The 22,738-nt window shown below is 36.8% G+C and overlaps 1 protein-coding gene across 1 annotated transcript in view; it reads left to right on the top strand.

Annotated features, from left to right (window-relative positions):
• LOC131076136 (protein root UVB sensitive 6) overlaps positions 1–22,738 on the top strand; it is a 153,607-nt gene that overhangs the window by 63,947 nt on the left and 66,922 nt on the right. Inside the window, exons 3-5 of the mRNA XM_058013199.2 lie at positions 9,493–9,600; positions 9,765–9,836; positions 9,935–10,045. Coding sequence (XP_057869182.1) covers positions 9,493–9,600; positions 9,765–9,836; positions 9,935–10,045 — 291 coding nt within the window. The remainder of the gene's footprint in view (positions 1–9,492; positions 9,601–9,764; positions 9,837–9,934; positions 10,046–22,738) is intronic.

The following is a 22,738-nucleotide window of genomic DNA, read 5'->3' as shown; positions in this document are numbered from 1 at the left end:
CATAATCCAACTGCTCTACCAAAACCTACCGAAAACCAATAAACAACCAAAACAGCCGGTGTTGCCATCAATGAGAAAACATCAATGCAACACATAATCAATTCCACCAATTGCCAACACCTACAAATATGGACAATTCGAAAATTTTGTTGTGTGATGAGCCAAGTTCCTTTGCTGATATAGATCAAAGACGTAGAGAACTGAAATAATTGAAGAATTAATTTTTGGTCATAGAAGAAAAAGTGGTACAAGTTTTGAAAGAATTGATGGCAAAACAAACTCATCAATTACCCTCTTTGGAAAGTCCAAATTGAGGAGAGACATAAAGGCATTGGAGAAGGAGCCACTTTTGCAAATTTGCAAGTGGTCGAAGATGCATTGGAAATAATGAAATTAGATTACTTGCAATTGTTCATTGTAGGGATCATGCTATCAAGTTTACAACATATAAGAAGAAAGAAGCTGATGAGCTCAACCAAGAGTTAAGTCATATATTGGAGCCATGCCCAAGGAACAAGAAGCTGTAATGTGTTGCGGATGAGATGGTGTTGTTATGTTGTTAAGTGGTTGTCTTTGATGTCAACATATTCTACATATTGGTTGGCATTGATGTCTCTATTGATTCTTGGTGTTGGTGATCCAGAATGTGTGTTCTCAGAATCTTTGATGCTCCGGAAGATGTGTTGGTGATCCGGATATTTCAAGTTTTGATCGATGATAGTCATGTGTATCTTGGTTCTATTCTTATCTTTTGTTGCTTTGTGCGATGGTGTTTAGGTCCGGATTAAGTTTGAAATTCGAGAATGTGTAGCAGATTGTGGTGTAGCAGGTGTATCATGGTTTTTGGGTCCGGAATTTGTAATGAGTGTAACGTGTTGATTTGACTGTTGATATGTGTTGTGGTGTGGTCTACTACTCATTCCTTCCCACCACCAGAATGTTTAGTGTTGACCTATTTTAGATCCCTATCTTGGCCGACTTGGAAGATTATGCTTCCCGAAGACAGTATATATATGAGGATGATTTGATTGAGTTAGATATAGAAAAAAAGTGATATTGATTTGAAGATATGCGAGATTGGAAAGGAAGATCTGACTGTTGGTGATGTGAGTGTGCTAGTTTTGAGGCACTTGAAGCAGTTCGGCTTGTGCAAATTGTTTTTCAGTGGTGGGTTCTTTCTTTCTTTCTCTCTTTCTTCGGCAGTGAGCCTTTTTCTGGGTAGTGAGCCCACCCACAGTGAACATTTTGGTAGTGAGCCCGCCCACAGCTAGCATTTTGGCAGTGAGCCACCTTTGTAAAAATCACCTTAACCGGTGTTTATATTGAGAATTAACATTCTTTGTGGTTTTTCTCTTCTTGGGTTTTCCACGTCATATGTGGTGTTACTTGTGCAATTTGTTGTATGTTTCTATTTTCATGCTAAATCTATGTTAATTAATTTTGTTGGTTTGGATCTGGATGTGAAAAGGATAAAATAAATTATTTTAAGTTATCAATTGATTCACCCCCCCTCTCAGTTGTTAAGATATAGCCCTCGTGAATCTAACTGATGGTAAATCGGTTATTATCTGGAGAGTGATAGATTAACAGAGCATACAGTTTGGAAATTAAACATAAACAAACTAATTGTTATGAATGGTTGCCTTCGTAGGGACATGTCCATACGTGGCAACTGCCACGTATGGACATGTCCCTACGTAGGCAACCTTTCCTCTTGTATTTAAACCGGATTCAATGATGGAGATGATCAATAACTCACGACAATCAGTCTTCCAGAATCGTTGTCATTATTCTTCGATCCATATTTCACAACATGGTATCAGAGCCAGCATATTAAGAGAATAAATTAGACAGCCATATTACTCATAAGCATTTATCGGAAGTAAATAACAAATCAACGCAGAGGCTATATACGCAGAGGATATATCTGACTAAGAAAATATTCAAAATGTCAAGTAATATGAGAGTGGAAGATAGACTCGAAGGAGCCTCCAACTTCGTTTCCTGGAAGATATGAATCATTGCCATTCTTGAAGAACTAGAATTAGAGTCTTACATAGAAGAAAATCTAGACATGCCAAATGATGAACCAGAGAAATCTACCTGGAAAAGGCGTAATAATAAAGCAAAGAAAATAATTATTGACTCAGTCAAAAATCATATTCTTCCATCTATAGCCAGACTGCCTAAAGCATATGAAGTATTTAAAACCATTAAAAATACATATGAAGTTAACAATGCGAGCACATGTTAACCTTGAAACAACAACTTTTAAACATAAAGATGAATAAAGATGATACAATATCTACATACTTTTCAAGGATATCTGAAGTAAAAGACCAATTACAAACTATTGGAAATGAGGTAGATGATCAAGAAATCTCTCTCATAGCCCTAAGAGGATTACCAATTTCATGGGAATCCTACATTCAATGTATTAGCAGAACACCCCCCTTACCCAAATTTGAACAACTTAAGAATGAGTGCATTCAAGAGGAATCTCGACTAATCTCAAGAGGATTAGGGACAAATAAAGAAGGAGAAATCCAAACACTTAATACAAATACCTTCAACAAAAAGAAAAAGTTCTCAAAACGGAAGAGAGGAAATAAAAACCATCAGAAAAGAGATATGTCTAAAATTCAGTGTTACAAATGCGACAAATATGGGCACACTCACAAGAATTGTCCAGAAAGGAAGAAAACACAAGCTACTCTAGCCAAAGTCAAAGGAGAAAACTCACTTTTCTTCTTAGCCCTATCAAGCGAAATAAATACAAATAAAAACACTTGGATCGTAGACAGTGGAGCATCAAGGCATATAACTGGATTCAGAAATCAGTTTGAAACACTTAATGGGCACTCAAGTGAAGAAGTTACTATTGGAGATAACTCCTCATATCCTGTGAAAGGAATTGGGACCTGTACTATCAAACTAAGAAATGGAGTATCTCTACAATTAAAGGATGTTCTGTTTGTACCTGGAATAAAAAGAAATCTAGTCTCAATCTCAGGCCTAGCTGATCAAGGATATCGGGTTACCTTCACTGAAGATAAAGTTCTACTCTAGCCTAAAAATACAAATATCAAAAATGCCATAACAGTAGGTTCAAGAGATGGTAGCCTATACAAACTATGCAGTGATCAAAAGGAAGCACTAAATCTTGAAGTTTCAAATAATAATGAATTATGGCACAAAAGATTAGGACACCTAAGATATAGTGCTCTATCCAACATAAAGAAGATTACTTCAGGACTGCCCCAACTAAAATCTGAACACACAGGCATTTGCAAAGGATGTGCCTTGGGAAAGAATGTGAAAGTTTCTTTTCCCTCAAGCGAGCACAAATCAAAAGTTATTTTAGAACTAATTCACTCAGACCTATGCGGTCCCATGTCAACACCATCCCTAACTGGATCTTTATACTACATAATCTTTGTTGACGACTGCTCTCGAAAAACATGGATATATTTTCTAAAGTGCAAAGACTCAAATGAAGTACTATCTAAGTTCAAAGAATTCAAGGCACTAGTAGAAAACCAGTCAGGGAAGAAAATTAAGGTGTTAAGATCCGACAATGGGGGAGAATATACATCTGACAACTTCAAAGACTTTTGTAATTCTGTTGGGATTAAGAGGGAGTATATTGTACCATATAATCCACAACAGAATGGAGTAGCAGAAAGAAAGAACAAAACCATAAGTGAAGCAGCAAAAGCCATGATGCATGACCAAAACTTACACACTTCATTCTAGGCAGAAGCTTCAAATACAGCAGTCTACATTCAAAACAGATGTTCGCACTCAGTTCTAGAAAACATAACTCCTGAAGAAGCTTTTACAGGGAACAAACCAGACTTAAGTCATTTAAGGATATTTGGTTGTCCCGTATATATACATGTTCCTAAAGAAAACAGGACAAAACTAGAACCATCCGGAAAAAGAGGTATCTTCATTGGCTATAGTGAAAATACTAAAGGATATCGCATTTACATTCCAGGGAAAAAATTTGTTGAGGTAAGTAGAGATGTAAAGTTTGAAGAAAACACTACACTCAAAGAACCCGAGGACGATAACATTACTAAAGATTAAGAAGATCACATAACTGAGATTGAGAGGGAGAATATCATAGGAAATTCCAAACCTTCAGACACTGAGAGGGAGGACATCATAAGAGCTTCTGAACCTCTTGTTGATGAAAATATTGAAACACTCAATAACAAGAAAAGACCTCTATGGGCAAGGAAAATGATTGAAGAGAATAATGTAGAACCAAATGAAATTTCCAAAGAAAATAAGAGAACAAGAACTCTAAAATGTTATGCTGCACTTCTAACCGAACTCACAAATTCTGAACCAACAAATGTCAGAGAAATCTTATCAAAACAGGCTTGGAAAGATGCTATGGTTGAAGAATATCAATCTATACTAAAGAATGATGTTTGGGATATAGTGCCTAGACCAAAAGACAAATCAGTTGTCTCATCCAAGTGGTTATTCAAGATCAAATATGCATCTGATGGCAGCATTGAAAAACATAAAGCTCGCTTTGTGGCCAAGGGATTCTCTCAGAAAGCAGGAATTGATTATGAAGAGACATTTGCCCCAGTTGCGCGGTATACGTCAGGAAGAACAATCATTGCAATTGCAGCATCCAAAGGATGGAAAATTCACCAAATGGACGTAAAGACTGCCTTCCTAAATGGTTCAATTGAAGAAGAAGTATATAGAGAACAACTAGAAGGATTCACCATACGTGATAAAAATTGCTATGTTTGTAAACTAAAGAAAGCTCTCTATGGGTTAAAACAAGCACCTAGGGCCTGGTATGCAAGGATAGACAACTATCTCTCCAAACTAGGGTACTCCAAGAACCTAGCAGATCCCAACATCTACTTCAAGGCTTCAAATGACAATATGATTATATTGGTCCTTTACGTGGATGATCTTTTGATAACAGGAGAGGATAATCTCATTGAGAAATGTAAGCAAGATCTAGTAGCAGAATTCGATATGAAGGATCTAGGGCTTCTACATTATTTTCTGGGATTACAAGTATGGCAGAGGAAAAACTACATCTTCCTAAATCAAGGAAAGTACACCACAGATATTCTAACTAGATTTGGGATGATGGAGTGTAAGCCATTAGCTACACCAATAGAAACTAATTTGCACAAGCTGAAAATTGAGGGAGAAGATTCAGAACCTACAGATCCCACACTCTACAGACAAATCGTCGGTTCACTCATTTATTTGGTAAATACTCGTCCTGATATCTGCTATGCTACAAATCTACTAAGCCACTTCATGTGTGAACCTAAGAAGATACATCTAATGGCTGCTAAACACATTCTAAGATATTTACGAGGCACAATCGGACTTGGCTTAAAGTATGAAAATGTTGAGATTCAACTTGAAGGATATTCTGATTCTGATTGGGCGGGAAGTACCACTGACCGTAAAAGTACTACAGGGTGTTGCTTTAGTCTTGGTTTTGCTATGATATCTTGGTTCAACAGAAAACAATCAGCAGTTGCACAAAGCTCCACCGAAGCAGAATATATGGCAGCCTCCATGGGAGCTCGTGAAGCGGTATGGCTAAGAAAGTTATTATTTGGATTATTTGGAAAAACTCTGAATTCAACAATAATTCACTATGATAATCAGAGTTGTATCAAGCTCTCAGTAAATCCGGTTTTTCACAATCGATCCAAACATATTGAGATCCCTTATCACTACATAAGAGATATGGTAGATCGAAACGTCATAAAACTAGTGTACATCAGTACTGAAGAACAAAATGCTGATATCTTCACCAAGTCACTTGCAAGATTGAAGATAGAATACTTCAGAAGTAAACTTGGTATGACTAGATTATAATTGAGATTATTAGGATGAAATTCCTACCATGTGTAATTTGTTCATGAATAAATAAATAAAATGTATATTGCAATATTCTAACTGTGTTCAAGAAGATGACGATCTTCTTATGTTTAAGGTTACTATTTCAAGGTGACGATCTTGACAATAGTTGACCAAGTGTCAAGATTGACTACATTAAGTTGTTGTCGCGGACTGTGCCAGATATCTTGATCCTAAAGTATGTGATCATCTCATGATTGACTTCTTAAGTGATTGTCCCGGACTGAGCCGGATATCATGATATTGAGTTTATTGTCATGACAAGACTATATTAAATGTTGTCCCGAATTGTGTCGGAAGTCATGACAGAATATGCTCCCAAGAAAATTACTTAGATCCACTCCTGCTAAGAGGGAGTGTTAAGATATAGCCCTCGTGAATCTAACTAATGGTAAATCGGTTATTATCTGGAGAGTGATATATTAACAAAGCATACATTTTGGAAATTAAACATAAACAAACTAATTGTTATGAACGGTTGCCTTCGTAGGGATATGTCCATACGTGGCAACTGCCACGTATGGACATGTCCCTACGTAGGCAACCTTTCCTCTTGTATTTAAACCGGATTCAATGATGGAGATGATCAATAACTCACGGCAATCAGTCTTCTAGAATCGCTGTCATTATTCTTCGATCCATATTTCACAACATCAGTTGCCTGGATATTTAACATAATGTCCCCTCCTTTGCCAACTCTGTTTACAAGGTTAGTCTATTAATGGTCCTCTAGACTAATAGGTTGGATAGAGGCCCCAAGCAAGTTGGTCTCCCAAACAATTTGTTAGGAGTTTTCTTTATTGTTCAGCCATATAAGCAAATTACCCCAATTAAGCTACATTGAACTTCATAATCTCTCCTTGGGTTGCTGAAAACACATTAATAATATTAAGTTTCCCCCTTTCCTAAGTTCTATTCCTAGAGAGAGAGTGAAAGGGGAAGTGAGATTTAAAAAGTTGGTTTAAAGTGGAAAAATCACATAACATAAGGTGAGCACTCCAAAAGGGAATATTGCTATGTAGAAAAAGGTGATCATTATTTAATTCATTTGGAATGTTATTAGGGCATGGCTTAGGAGAATCATAAAAAGGCAAACTTTGGGAGAAGACATTATGTTGGATCAAAATTTCTCTTTCTCGCCTCCCTTGAGGAGCTTGTGGTTTTGAGGACTTTGGAGACGGAAACCTCCACTGTTACTGCACATCTACAGTTGTGAGAGACCAGCCAAGGGTGTGGAGATGAACTTCAGCCATTAGAGGTTTCCATGGAGCTTAAAGTGAATTAGCTTGGTATACAAATCTGAGCCACCTACTTGCTTGTGCGTGTGGCTGAACTGCCTTGATTGTGAAGGCTTAGGATACATTTGAAGGATCTTTGCACAAGGGATATATTGGCACATGAGGACGATTTGTGTGAAGACTAGACAGCGAGTTTGAAGAGTGTTTGGGACTGATTATAGAAATTTTTGTCTATGGCTGTAGGGAGGTGGCTGCTTGGAAGGCCGACCCTCTTATCTAGCTCTTTGAAGATCATTTCCACCTTAAACTACGTTATAATCAGCTACACGTTATAGTACTATCTTTTCCTACACAGCAAACAAGTTTGGAGAAGATTTCAGTAGTTAAAAGGGTCTGAAAATCCATAAAACCAGACTACATCAAGCCATAGTGGTTGAAAATTTTGGAGTCCGCAAACAATCCCAACTCAAGGGATAACTACCATCTATACACTACAACACCATCGCCTTTAGCAGACTACCTTGTGACAACAATTTGGAGAGGAAAGGATCAGATTTCTGATCTCTGTAAGTCTTTTTCTTAGTAAGCACCTCTTTTTTTGAGTGAGCTCCTTAGTTGCGTGCTACATCTAGAGTTCAACCTTTCCCCCTCAAACTACTGGGTATGCTAGTAGTGGTTTTAAGAACTTCCCTTGATTGTAATAGAACTATTATCAGAAGATTGATGTACTCATTTTCAATAGAAGTTTGATAAAAGTAATGAGTTTAAATGTGTTTTCAAATCAGTTTTTAATCGACTTCTTGTTGTTAGAAGAGGGCATTTATCTTCTTCTTTTCAAAACTTTAAACAAAAAACAACTACATCTTCTGCAACTTCTGTCTAGCTCTGAAAGATCACATTAACAGAAAAACATATAGTATTATTAATTTAATTAAAGAACAACCAGGTGTTCTTCTTCTACTGTTCATAAATTCAGTGCCCTAGAGAGGGTTGGACACTACACAAGCTGACACAAGAATTATGGAGGTCAAGCAAAACCAAACAAATTTTTGCTTTTGAAAAATAGAGTATTAAAGTAAATATTTACAGCATATAAAGTCTTAAATTTTTTACATTCGTGGGTTCTGTATCAGTTTTTGGTAGGAAGCAATCATACCATGTTGATCTCCATTTTTCTTTCAATTCATGCATCTCATTTGCAGAAAATGATTATAGTAAGTGTTACCTGAAGCTTTTTTTGATTCCCGATTCTATTTGTTTTTCCAAAAATAATTTAAGTTTTAGTAAAATTAGGATCTGTGTTTGGGTTCTCACCTTTCATTGTCACCATAGATGAATTTCATAGTTATAATAAATGATTAGTTTGAATGGCTTAAGATAGTTGGGTCAATAATTTAATATTGGTTCTGTAATGGAAGACAAGTAATTGTATTACAACATTGCATGTGTTCCTTGTTGAAAACATTTTCACTTATTGTTTTATGACTACAGAATGGTTAGCTAACATGGGTATTTGCCTGTGAAACTTTCAAGTATGACATGCAGCATGGAATTTGCCTCGAATCGGTTTTGTAACTGTAGCTACTTAAAAGTTAATATTTGTTATGTAATGGACCAGTGAACCAAATGAATTTTGGCTTTTGAAAAATAGAGTATTGGTGTGAGTATTTGCAGCTTAAAAGAGATGTGGATAATGAGATCTTAGCTAGATATGGCTTCAATTTATTAAATGCATTGATGCATTCAAGTGACGTATCACATTATTTAAAATTTTTGGGATAAAATTATAGCTCTGATCTTTATCAATGCTTGAATGCCTAATCTTGGGTGTTTTGAGACTATTGGATACAATTGATGCCTAGAATTTTATCATTCTAAATGAAAATAGACATTATTCATTAAGACTAGAAATTTCTCGTGTTAGAATAGGTGTGGTGTTTACCAAAATGTAAAAAAATTTACCTATTGTTGTGTGTTTCCTAATTTAGCCTATAACATGTGTTCTTGTACAGCGTGTTGTTATTTGTCTAGTGTGGAGTGCAAAATTTTCTACAATAATGTTTGATGGCCTAAATTTGATCTGTTTTTTTTTTCTGGTGGTCTAATTGGAAAGTGACAAAATTGGGGTTGTGAAGGGGTAGGGTGTATAATGCAGATCCCATGGAGCACCTAGTGATATATGGACTAGCCTTTTGCTCAATTTGCATTTGAGAAAATCTGAATTTGAACATATGCCTTTTTGATCACATTAGATTTATTTTTTGTTTCTTTTGAAGGATGGAAGGTAATCAATACTGACAAAGATATCTAACATCCTGTGAACTAATTGCAGCATTTCTTTGGAGGTGTCATTAGTGTTTTTACGACACACTCATTGCTTCATGCATTGGGTGTCTCAAGTAAGGGGAGTACTTCTCTAGCCATTAATTGGGTGATAAAGGTACTGCAAACAGGTATCTTACATGCCTTGATTTTAAAAGGCAAATATGAGAAAAATATTGCTTGGTGATCTGGCTTGGCAATGCATTTTAAATTACAGGCCATCTAGCCCTTATATATTCTCAAAACACAATAGGTTGAACACAAAGATGTTTTCTCTAATAGGATGGAGCAGGCAGGATTGGAAAGTTACTATATGCAAGAAAGGGAAAGAAGTTTGATTGCAATTTAAAGCAGGTGACCTAAATTTTCAGTTCATATATCTGTTTACTAGTATCAAAGACCTTGCTGTTTAGCTGAGGAAGTGTAATTTTCATTGATAAATCTTGGACCAGTTGCGTTTCACAGGACATATTCTAATGGAGGTAGGAGCTTTAGTGGAGCTGGCAACTTCAATAGCTCCCTCACTTTTTCTACCTCTTGCATGTGCAGCAAATGTGGTTAAGGTACTTTATCTCTTCTTTCTTTCCTTGAGTTTGCATATTCTACAACAAGAATCATAAAACAGATTATTCAAAGTTGAGATCTCCACTCTGTAATGCTAAATTTATTGCATAAATGTGATAGAGAACTGCTGATTTAGAATGCCTCAATAATTCAGATCCCTCCAGATCATTCTCTTTGTCAACTTGTGCATTTCATTTGCCTAGAAGATCCGTGAAGTCTTTGTGGATGTTTCAGATTACTTTCTAATGCAGTAATCCATGGGTGTTTATTTTGGGACAGAAATTGAATCTTAATGTGCACTAATTGTTTATCATAGTAGGTAAATTCTCCTAATTCTTGGTATACCTCAGATGCCTTGGAATAGGGCAGGTTGGTTTTACAAAATGATGCTTTCATAATTGTTTTTTACTGTTGTCATTTGGTCAAGGGTAAATCAAATAAGGTATGTTTTAGATCATTGAGAATCTCTTGAGATACCCTTTTTTACTGTATTATTCTCTTTTCATGATTTTTTATGGAAAAGTTTAATTTGTTTCAAAAGGTGCTTACATTTGATGCTGGGGGGAACACAACGGATCATTAGATTTCACAATATTTTTTAATCAAATTTCATGGTGTCTTAATCTGTTGTTTTCAAGGATATCTTCCTCACCTTATGGAAAATTGTTGTCCTTGAAGAGTGTTAATTTTTATTTATAATGCCATAAATTGGAGGATGCATCTTTAATGAAATATTTAACTATAATTTCTAATAATAACTGTGATACTGTAAGTTGAGAAAATGTTTATAATTATAATTTTCACTTTATGAAGTTCTCACAGGAATGAATTTGAACGTGTGCTATGTTGTGACATTTTCACACATCGGCCCATTGCAAATGGGGACCCGCACTTTTTTCCTTGCTAGATTAGTGTTTTGTCTTAGCTTGACAATAGTTTTAGTCTTTACCTTCGTTTGTGAGAGGGGTTTGTTTTGTCGGTCTGGGTTAGGTGTGTTGAGCAACCCTTGGAATGTCTTAGGAGTGTGATGTCCTGTCCTTAGTGTGATCAAGTCAAGAATTCATGAACAAACGTCCGAGCCAACGATTGAGGGTCAAATTGCTTAATATTGTCAAAGTGCAAGAAATGTTGTCAAAAGCTTGAAAAATTGTTAATTTTGTCGAAAGTTGTCAAAAGTTGTAAAATTCTGTAAATGTTGTCAAGGAGAATTGTTGAAGAAGTGTGAGGATTTGGAAAATAATGCTAAGTGTGCAAAAATAATGAAAATTCAATGTCTTAACAAGGAAAATTCCTTGTGAAGGTTGGATTTTCTGACTTTGATAGGAGAGGAAAATAAGGAAAATTTTGTGAAAATCCTTAGACAAAAGTACAAAGTTCAAGTGCAATCCATGTTGAAATGTGGGATTCCTAAACTAAGATTTAAAATCCTTGTTTGAGTAATGAATTCCAAAATTGAAATTCAAGTTCCATGGTTGAGTGTGGAGATTCATAAAATTCACTCAACTCCTTATTCAAGTGTGGAATTTTTAAGTTCAAGTGCAAAGTGTAAGGCTCGAACATGGATTCACTTTGAGATTTGATTTTTTCCTTAAGTTCATGGATTTCCTTTCAAAATTCATCATAGCATTTGGAAATTCCTTACACTATCCATTCTAGTGCTCACTAGTCTTGGACTTACCCTCCCTAGCGCCTTGATAGTGTGGATCACCCTTAAGACAATTTTGCATTGATTTAAGGATTCCTAACTCAATAGGGGGGTGCGCTCAGGGAATTCCTAGTCTTTATGTTGATTGCATCATTCAGTTTGGAACTATAGGTCCCATGGGACCTATAATGCGGAACTATAAGTCCCATGGGACCTATATTCCGGAACAACCTGATTTTGGCGCTCACCTATCCAAGGAAGTCAAGGAATTATGCTCATCATTTGTCCCTATCCTCTCCTTAATTCTGCCCTTTCATTAGTCCCGTTGATGTGTTTTTTATGACAGCGTCGAACACAGAATAAAGTTGCCTAACGGTCACTTCACTCTCTCTTGATCAAAGTACGATTGCATGCTAAGATTGAAAGAAGTTCAAACAATCGACTCCAAGGTTCCTTCAATGCGTGGACGTGACTCAGTTGGCTGATGTGATTGCTGGTAATCCAAGGGGCCTCACGTGTGCATCCTTCTTTCACTTCTTTGCTGTGGCTGGAACTCCATCATCAGATATGACAATTCTGTGATGCTGCTGCTTCGAACGGATTAAAATGAACTGAAAGAAAAGGGAAAGGGGTTTAGAAGGATCTAAATCTACTCCTAAGGGCAGTGATAACAATGGATAGTGCTTTGGTGGACAGATTCCAAATAAACCAAGCTCTGCTTCGCCAAGATAAACTACAACTCCACAGGAACCGGTGCAATCTTTTGGGGATGCGAGAGGATTTTCAAATCGAGAAAGTACATTTGAATACCCAAAGAACGACGCAATCCAAACGACTATCCACAATCGAACTTAGCACAAATTTAGGGGGCTCAGACTAACTTTACACTGCAACTTACAATCAGCAAGATGCAAAAAGTATGAACCATGGAAATTCATCAGACACCATTACATTCTCCATTGAAATCAAAGCGCTTTTCTATTTCTAATCTAAGTGAGGAAGGTGAAACCATGCAAGCTTTGAAAAAATAATTCAAGTGGACACCATCAGAGAACAATGTTTCACTATTATTTTCTCAAAAACTTATTGCAACAATTTCATACAAAGCTCCCTCCTTTGCAAATGAGGGGGGTCACCCCTTTATATAGGCTTCAAGCCTTGGCTACATGCAAACCCTAATTAGGGTTTTCCCTAAAAGATTCTCCACTCAAGATGCAACAAGGTGGGAATCTCCAATTAATAACCTATCATGCTCATATACAATTAATTCAAAAGTGACCAAAATAGCATCCACTGCACATTAAATGCACCACCTTCAAATTCGCCCAACATGCATTGAATATTCATCCATGCAAAAATCACCCCATTATGTCATAAATGCTCCATCATTTCCACATGCGGCGACTGCATGCAAAAGGAATCTGCCATAAATTCAACATGCAATGACTGGGTCGCCATTTGGTCAAATATTCTGGTAATGAATGCGCCACTCTATTGCCACGTGTTCAATAGATCCTTGCCATGCAAGTGGACCCCGCCGTCGTATATCCGCTCCTGCACATCTGGAATTGTTGGAGAGGAAAAATTCGATTCAGGAAGAATTTTCTTGAAGTCTCTTCAACTTTCCTTGCTCAGAGAAGGTTTTTCATCAATTCTACACATTTCCTATTTTTTAGGAAAATTTCCAAATTAGGGTTCCGCGGTCCAGGAGAGAGAAAATTCTCCTACGAATCCAAATCTGTAAAACTTTTGAAATTTGGATGTGATTTGATGCTCGAGAATGGATTTTTCAATTTTTTCCCTGGAGGGGAAATTTCTTGTTCAGTTCATCCCTGATTCCTTCCTTGCCTTAGAAATTTTATGTTCAATTCATCCTTGGGTGTATTTCTTCCTTGCTTGGAATTTTGTCCTGAAGGAAGGAATTTCCAACACTTAGCCAAATTTTCACATTTCCAAGAATTCCGTCGTGAAGGAAGGAATTTCCAACACTTAGCCAAATTTTCACCTTTTTTCAGGAACTCTGTCATGAAGGAAGGAATTTCCAACACTTAGCCAAATTTTCACCTTTTTCAGGAACTCTGTCATGAAGGAAGGAATTTCCAACACTTAGTCAATTTTTCACCTTTCCTGGAATTATGTCTTGAAGGAAGGAATTTCCATTACTTTGTGAATTGTCCATGTCTCCTTTTCAACATCCCTATTTTTTAGGGATCCTCCTAAATTTTGGGAGCCAGGTTCATTGGATGAAGAATTCACCCCGATTCTGAATCTATAAAAATTTCCATATTTGGCCGGGATTTGATGTCTAAAAATAGCATAACTGAAAATTCGCCCGAGGGGAATTCTTCTTTTTATTCCTCCTTGGATTCCGTGCCTTAGGCAAAATTTTAAATTCTTTGCTTGGACGAAATTTTTTACCATGCCAAGGATTCATGAATTTTCTCTCTGTGAATGACTTCTTGGATTCAGCGCCCCAACCCAGACCTGGGCGCATTTTGGCTTTGTCCATGGAGAGGTGGATTATTGCACTTGTGAATTCATTCTTGGTTTTAGCGCCCTAGCCCTGACTTGGGCGCATTTTGGCTCTGTCCATGGAGAGGTGGATTATTGCACTTGTGAATTCATTCTTGGTTTTAGCGCCCCAGCCCTGACTTGGGCGCATTTTGGCTCTGTCCATGGAGAGGTGGATTATTGCACTTGTGAATGGCATCTTCAATTCAGCGCTCCAGCCTAGCCTTGGGCGCATTTTCACCACGTTCATGGATTCATGGATTTTTCCATCATTTCAGGCTCTTCGTCAGGATATATATATGAAATATAGCATTTAAGTATAAGTGGCATCTTCAATATGTCTTTTTCCTTTCTTATACTTTAAGTTATATTTCATATATATTGTTAGGATGTTTGAGAGTGGTTTCAGGTCCATAGGAATCATAATGCAAATTCTGGATTTTGGAAGGTCTTCCAAATTTCCAGACTTAGTCAAATTTCAAGCCATTTTCGGATCAGGGTGACATTGGTGGATTGATGTGAATTTCTGGACTTGGATGATCATGCTTGCTTTCCTCTTCTGGAATAGGAGATCCAAACTTAACTATTTTTGATCCAACTTGTCTGCCTTCTGACTTTTTCGGATTTAGAAATGGTCTTCAGGAACGTTCAGTCTTCAGCGTCTTCGGAGATATTCAGCTTTCAGTGTTTTCCTGTGAAGATCCTGCCAAAAATAGATTTTCCCAAATAGTAAGTGTTTCAAAATGTCAAGGTTTGGGCAAAATAGGTTAGAAAAGAACTTACTAAAAATAGAAACTTACTAAAAATAGAACTTACTAAAAATAGTAAGTTTGATTTTTGGCAAAATTAGACCAATCCGGGACTTAGTAAAATCCCTAAAAAATAGGAACTTTCTAAAAATAGAAAGTTGCTCCGTTTTGGCTCAAATTTTACTGGGAGGTTCCTTGAAGGGTCCTAATTCTAGTCGTATGTTCAGTTTTTTCAAAACCCTAACAGAAACCCCTAAAATCTAGGACAGAAGGCAAAAACCCTAAAATTCACAAAACGAGTCCTAGACTTAGCCGAATTCGCTCAAACAAAAAGCAGATTTAATCAATATGACCCCCAAACACTTGCAATGCAGAGAGATTGACAAGACTGCTGCGAAAAGACCACAGAAACGCAAGCCAAAAAACCAGGAGGGCCTAAAAAGAAGGGGGGTCCCCATTTGCAATGGGGCGATGTGTGAAAACGTCACAACAAGTCCCTCATGCCCCCTAAATACTGCTCATTATTTGTCCTTCTCTTCAACTAGAACCTGCTCAGCACTTTTCCCTATCCTCTCCTTAATTCCGACCTTTGTTTGTCCTTAACAAGTGTGGAATTCCTCCCAGCAGTCCTTGCATGAGGAGAATTTGTGACCAGCAGTCCTTGGGCAGACCTTAAACCTGCTCAGCAGTCCATGGAGTTGTGATAAATCTGCTCACACATCTTTGCATTTATATGAAACCCATCTATGATGGATGCAAAACAAGACAAGACCGACCTTTTTTGGAGAATTTCTCCAAAATGTATGCATAAAAGGTGAGAGGTGTTAGATTCAATGACAGTCCCAAAGACACTGAGAGGGGGGGGGGGCGAATCAGTGTCTAACTGGTTAATAGAATATTTAAACTTATTTATAACTTTGCAACCCAAAACAGTGTACCGGTAAACAAGAATTAATGCAGTAAACACAAATAACAGAGACAACATAGAAACACACCATAATACAAGATATTTAACAAGGAAACCCGGTGTGGGAAAAAACCTCGGTGGGATTTGTGACCCACAATATTTAATCACTGGCCAATGAATAAATACTACTTACAATAAGGGGTCTGCACATGCAGGAGGCCAATAGCTTAGAGTTCACTGCTCAAATAAGAGTCTCACTGACTACAAAATGGATAATTAAATCCAATACAATGTACTGCTCAAAACAACATCTCTAATGCCAGGTTCAGTACCGGTTTAAGCTTAGATATATACCTTATCCAAAAACCTTTGTTGTCACTAAACAATTATTTTCTACCATACATATCATATATGTCTCTTATCAAATGACCTACAAGATATCATACATATACGAGTCTTTTACAATATACCATGTCGGCTTACAAAAGATAATTATATTACAATAAACAAAAGTTCATCCCATGTCAGCTGGAGTGTCGGTATGCTTTGTTGCCGATGTAATCTGAATGTCGGTGTAAGTACCTGTCGATGCCGGTGTATAATATATGTGATGCCGAGCATGTAGAAATCTATCGCCGGTTGGTTGCCAGTTGGTTGCCATCAACGACAAAATCAACTATTTTCATAAGAGTGTAGAATGCCAACAAGAGGTAGGCGCTCAAATGAATCAATAGAAGAAGACGATCTAATTCAAGGCATAAAAACATTTTTTTGGAGGGAAATTGCAAGGAAAAATAAATTATGAAGCTGGCTGACCTCCCCCATACAAAGATCAATTGAAGATCATATAAATACAAGACTATAAGACTTCAATATCAACATTCAAATTCAAATTCAAGAGCAGATCTGCGAGTGAGAAGCATAATTTTGGATTTCATTTCTAGGATTTACAAGTTATTTCCAAAATTCTAATTTTAGGAGTAAAAATTCGACATTTATAAGGTAAAATCAGGGGCAAATCATGTCTAAATTCTGAAAATTTTGAGGTGAAACAAAAGTCATTAAACAAAGAAATAAATAATTTAATGAAGTTCTTCAATTTTTTTTTACAATTTCTTCTTGAGGACTAATTGCCATGAATATCTTTCAGTTCTTGAGAAAAAGTTAAGGTGCAAGTAAAGGAATTATCATATCCTTTTATTTTACATTCTATTTCATGTTAGAATTCCATAAGGATGAACGAGGAAAGAGGACATCAAATGCAAAGGACTCTACACCTATGACAAGAAAATCAAGAATGCAAAGACATGTTGTACATTTCAAGAAGACATCAAGATGCACAAAATCAAAGTCAAGGATAGTGTACACAAAGGATTCCACAACATGAAGTCAAGGTCTACATTCCAAGAGAAGGACATGTTCCACATCGAGCAATTTAGGATCAAGAACGTTTAAGGAGTGGAAATGCATCACAAAGAGAAAGATTTCCAAACATAAGATAAGAAGTGAAATGTGATCAAGGAGGAAAGATAGTTTCAAAAGAGTTAAGCAAAGTTAGAAACCTGATCAAGATTATGCAATTTGGGAACATAGACCATTATGATCAAGCAATGCTTAGAAATGTTGAGTATCAAGAGATATACATGCTGAGGTGGTGCGCATATATCATCAGCCAATTGAGTTATGCCACGTCAACACATCCAAGTTCAATGAACTTGACTCATCTTACAAGAACAACTATACATGTGGAAGATACTAATTTCAATGTACCTAACCTCATTTCTCATTGTCCAAATTCAAGGGAAGGACATGTGTCCAAAATGTTGTAACGATCTTATTGGTCAATATTGGATGTAAGGAGGTGGTTATTGTAACTATCCAATTAGGGTTTGTCTGAATTATTTCGTCCATTGATTTTAAATCAATCCAGGCCATTCATTTGTAATTGAGACCTCTATATAAGGCTTTGCCTTGTCATTTGTAAAGTTTAATAGTTAATAGTCAGAGAATTTTTGATAGTTAGTAGTAGAGTAGGAGGAAGCTAGAGATTGTTGCCAAGACTTGTTGAAATCAATACACAAGTTTCATTGAAAAATATGGTAGATATTTGTGTTGTGTTTATACATTTTGCATGGTTTCTTGTTACTACTCAAATTTAGTTGAAGTTCATTGATTGTAATGGAGAAATGTGATGATATTTGATGGAATTCCAGTTCATACCATTTGGAATTTATTGATTGCAAATTGTAGTGTATGGTTAGTCTAAATCTGATTTAGCACTAGTTCAATTATGAATGTTTATTTGGATTGCACTAGCATTGGGTATTTGGATGAATGCTTACAATATGAAAATTATTTGTAAACCTTTGGAGTTTGGAGAGTACATTAGTTTTGTGTAGTTGTTTCCTCATGGCGAAGCAAAGCTTCATTATGGAATCCATCTATCTAAGCACTATCCTTTATCATCATTGTCCTTAGGTTTAGATAGATTTCTCAACCCTTCATCCTTTTTTCTTTAATTTTTCCAAGTTAGTTAGTTTCCACGTTCTAGCAAAATGTAAGTCCCTTTGTGTTAACCAACATATCACATACATTGAGTCCATCCACAATATAAAGTTGATCCTTTGCATCGTAAAGCTTGGGGTCACCTTTTTTGATCACGAAGCTTAGCATTCAAGGTTTCTGTTGATGTGTGTTTTATGCATGATCAAACATAGAATAAAGTTTCAAATATTCTATCCTCTTGAACAAAGACTTCTCAAATGCTGAATTATGTGATCACTTGAGACGACTCCAAGGTTTATAATGTCAGGTCTTGTTGTGTTGGATAGCTTCAAAGGTTTGATGTGTTTTGCTGCTCCTCAAAGGGACTTATGTAATTGTTCTATAAATCTTTATTACAAGGAATGCTGTTTTACGAATGATGTTGCAATATCGCTCTTTACTACTACTACTACTAATGATCTTTTGATAAAAAAAGTGGAAAAGGGGGGTAAGGTTTAGGGATGCTAAATTAATACTAAGAATGCAAAGGCAGTGGACAACTTCAAGTGAGCTCAACTAAGCTTTGCTTTGACGCTATGAACATCTTCACAAGGCTAGTGCGATCTTCTAGGGATAGCTAACAATTTTCAAATCACTACTACAAGCATAGATACCATCTAGATGAAGCATATCAATGGAGTAATAATTGAAGTTAAGTTTGGCTAAAATAAGTTTAGTCAACTACGATGAAAATTAGTACTATGAATAATGAGAGCTTCACTATCAATCATACACATGTGTCTTTCATTCATCTAAATACTTAAGCAAATTCTATTCTCTCTTTTTTTTGTCATTTTAAATATTAAGTTCTCTCATAAAAGGAAGAAGAAACAAACAAATGCTCCAAAACACAATAAGTCACCAACACTTCAATGATTTTATCATTTCTCGTAGCATCAAAGCAACAATTCTTCAAAACTCTTCTAATTGATTCTTTAAATGAGTGGAGCTTATATAGTGCTCCCAATACAATGAATGGCTAAGATTAAATCAAAATCAAGGGCCAAGATCTTACCACCTAAACCGTAATTAGGGTTATCTACGTTAAAACCTAATCTTACTGCAAATTATTTAATATCAGCCAATGCGAATATGACATCCATTTGGCACAAACATCAAGGAAAAATCCTCTAATGAGAAAAGTGACTCCACATGGGATCTGTTGGTGTGTTTTTTATGCACGCTCAACTCAAAATAAAATACCCAGAGATATCCTATTCTCTCTTGATCAAAATCTTCTCTGTGCTAAACATATGGACTGTGTGATCACAAAGATGACTCCAAGGTTCCAAATTCATGTAGATAGTCTCAAGTGGTTCATTGTGATTTGCTGGTAATCTCAAGGGGGACTTACATAATTGTTCGAGGAGTGAATCAATCAAAGGATTTTGTTGATTCCCAACACTTGTAACTTTCTTCTCTTTTTTTGAATTGATTTGCAATAAGTTCTTTTTGATCCTACTTATACGAAAACTTGAAAAAAAGGAAAAAAGGGTGAGGGTCTAGGAAGATAATTCTAATCTTATGAACTTTGGAGATGGAAATTACAAAAGTGGAATTAAAACCAATTCTTGCTTCGCCAATTTCAACAACTGCACAAGAACGGTGCTATCTTCTAACCAATTAAAAATATTTTCGTATCATTGATATTCACCAACATTTTGAACAATGTATGTAGCAATAGAAGTTAAGTTTTCATTTACTAGTTCAGGCTAACTTTGCAAAATAATTGAAAATCATCCAATTATAAAAAGTATGAACACATCCATTCCACATTAAGCAATTCTATCTAATCCTTAATTCAATGTATCAACTTGAAAATGAAATCTATTCTATTGAGAGCCAAGAAACCATGCTAACTTGCAAAAGTAGACAAAAATTCACCAACATTTTGAAAAATGAATAATGTCTTAGCACTTAAGAAGTATCACTACAACAATTTCTTAGAAATCTCTCCCTTTACAAATGAGAGGAGGGTTTATATAGACACCCCATTACAAAGTAATTGCCCAGATTGATCCAAGATCAATGGCCAAGATTAAAACATTAAACCCTAATCAGGGCAAGCTACAACAATTATCCAAAATGGACCAATGAGAAATAAACAACTATTAAATCCAACTTTCTTCTAGAAGCGGGCACCCCTTATCCTTTCCTTTGGCAGCAAATTCAATGAACCTGGTCACTATAGGGTCGAGCTCTTCCATTGGGACACATGGCATAACGTCGACCTTGTATTCCATCAGGTCCATCTTATTAGTTTTCGAAAACCATCCTCAATGGACACAAATGAGGATGCCTTGCCAAAATGTTGCTTTTGGATTGGATTTGTGGAAGTGAAGAAGTTGCTTTGAACTTTGGTCTTCAGGTTTGTTGTGACCCTTTCACACATCGCCCCATTAAAATGGGGACCCCCTCTTTTTTTGCTCAGGTTTGCCTGTTCTTCTCTTTGCTTTTAGGGTTTTGAGTAAGTGAGTGAGTTGTCTGGACTAGGGTTAAGCCTTAGGGTTTCCTTTTTTGATATTTTCAAGCCGAAGTCCAGTCAAATTTTGAAAGTTTATTGAGCATCCTCGCATGAATTGCAATTTTGAAATAGGACGAGTCTGTCAGGATGTCAGGTGTGTCTGTCTAGGTCCAGTCGGAATTTTGAAAGCAAGTTCGAATTTTGCCTAAGTGTTGATAATGGAATTGTGCATTTTTGTCCGGGTGAATTTTGACCAAATTTTGGAAAGTTTGATAAGTAACCCCTGGCCTTGGAGATAGCCTAGTTATGCCTTGTGAAGTGACTGAAGTCTTAAAACCTTGATATTTTGGCCTGTAGAGGCAAAATCGCTCCTGTCCTTCAGTCAAGGACCAGGGCGAAATTAGTATTTTATGCATCTTGGTCATTGACTTGTTTCATTTATCTTGTGCAGGGTCGCCAGGAGGTGCAATCGAGCATGAATTGAAGTTTTTGAAGATTTTGAGACTCAAAAATGGCAAGTTTCAAGGATTAAGGTTAAAACACTCCTGTCCCTCAGCCAGGGACCAGGGCGAAATGACCTACTTAGACCATTTTTGGTCTTAGTTGATCAAAATTAAGGCATCAAGGACGCAATAAGAGATGAAATCAACCTAATGGAGCGTCCAGACTTAGTCATTTGCAATGAAAGCTGAACATTTGGCCTTAAGGACAAAAATCGCTCCTGTCCCTCGCTGAAGGACCGGAGCTTGTTTCTCAAAATTGCATTGTCTTTGCAGGACCAAGACGATTTTTGGATTGGAAGAGATCAAGGAGGGCATCTTTTGTCCATTGAATATAATTTGAAGTAATTTGCAAACAAGGAAGTGTGCCAAAATGACAAAATCGCTCTTGTCCCTCACTGAAGGACCGGAGCTTGAAATCCAAGATTGCTTTGTCCTTGCAAGATTTTAATGATTTCGCGATTTAAGGAGAACAAAGAAAATGTGTTTTATCAGTTGAATATAATTTGAGTGCACCTCGATGGAGAAAATCTACTCAAAGAGTCAAAATCGCTCCTATCCCTCTCCCAGGGACCAGGGCGAATTTCAATGATAGCTTCTGTCCCTCTCCAAGGGACCAGAGCGATTTGCTTAAAAGACAAGTTTTGGGCGAAGGTGAAGTGAGTTTTGAGTTTGAGGCAAATGAAACAAGGCGTAACCACTCTATTGAAGATAATTTTGAAGATTGCAAGACGCCAAGTAAGCCCATATTTGCCTAGGCGCTCCTGTCCCTCTCCCAGGGACTAGAGCGATTTCCTCCTAAGACAAATTTCCCACCAAGTTGAAGCGAGTTTCATGTCAAAAATGAGTGAAGGGGAGCATAATAAATCCGTTGAAGACAAATTTGAAAGTTGGTAAAGCGCAAAAGAGCTTATAAGTGCAAATTCGCTCCTGTCCTTCTGTCAAGGACCAGGGCGAAATATAGAATATCAAGTCTTTTCCTTCAAGAATGGGCGGATCCAAGCCAAGACGCATGATGGAGATGATGTTTGGAACACTCCGAAGAAAAACAAAGTTACAAAGACTATGAGAATTTGATGGAAATAGCTAACTCGCTCCTGTCCCTCTCCCAGGGACCAGAGCGAAATAGTCAAGTATGCTTAAATTTTGAATGCCACTTCCTTTTCAAACGTTCAAGGAGTAAGGGACACTATTTTACGCTTTGAAGACAATTGGAGGTCGATATGATCAAGGATTAGCACAAGGAGCAAAAGTTCGCTCCTGTCCTTCAGACAAGGACCAGGGCGATATTCATTGAAACAATCATTTCCTTCAAAAAACCATATCAAGGCGAAGTCATGCAAGGTCCGAAATGTCATTAGAAAGGTGATGA

This window comes from Cryptomeria japonica, chromosome 10 (genome assembly GCF_030272615.1).
Source record: "Cryptomeria japonica chromosome 10, Sugi_1.0, whole genome shotgun sequence".
Taxonomy (NCBI): domain Eukaryota; kingdom Viridiplantae; phylum Streptophyta; class Pinopsida; order Cupressales; family Cupressaceae; genus Cryptomeria; species Cryptomeria japonica.
Note: the sequence above shows the minus strand (reverse complement) of the source record. Positions and strands in the feature narration are given on the sequence as shown.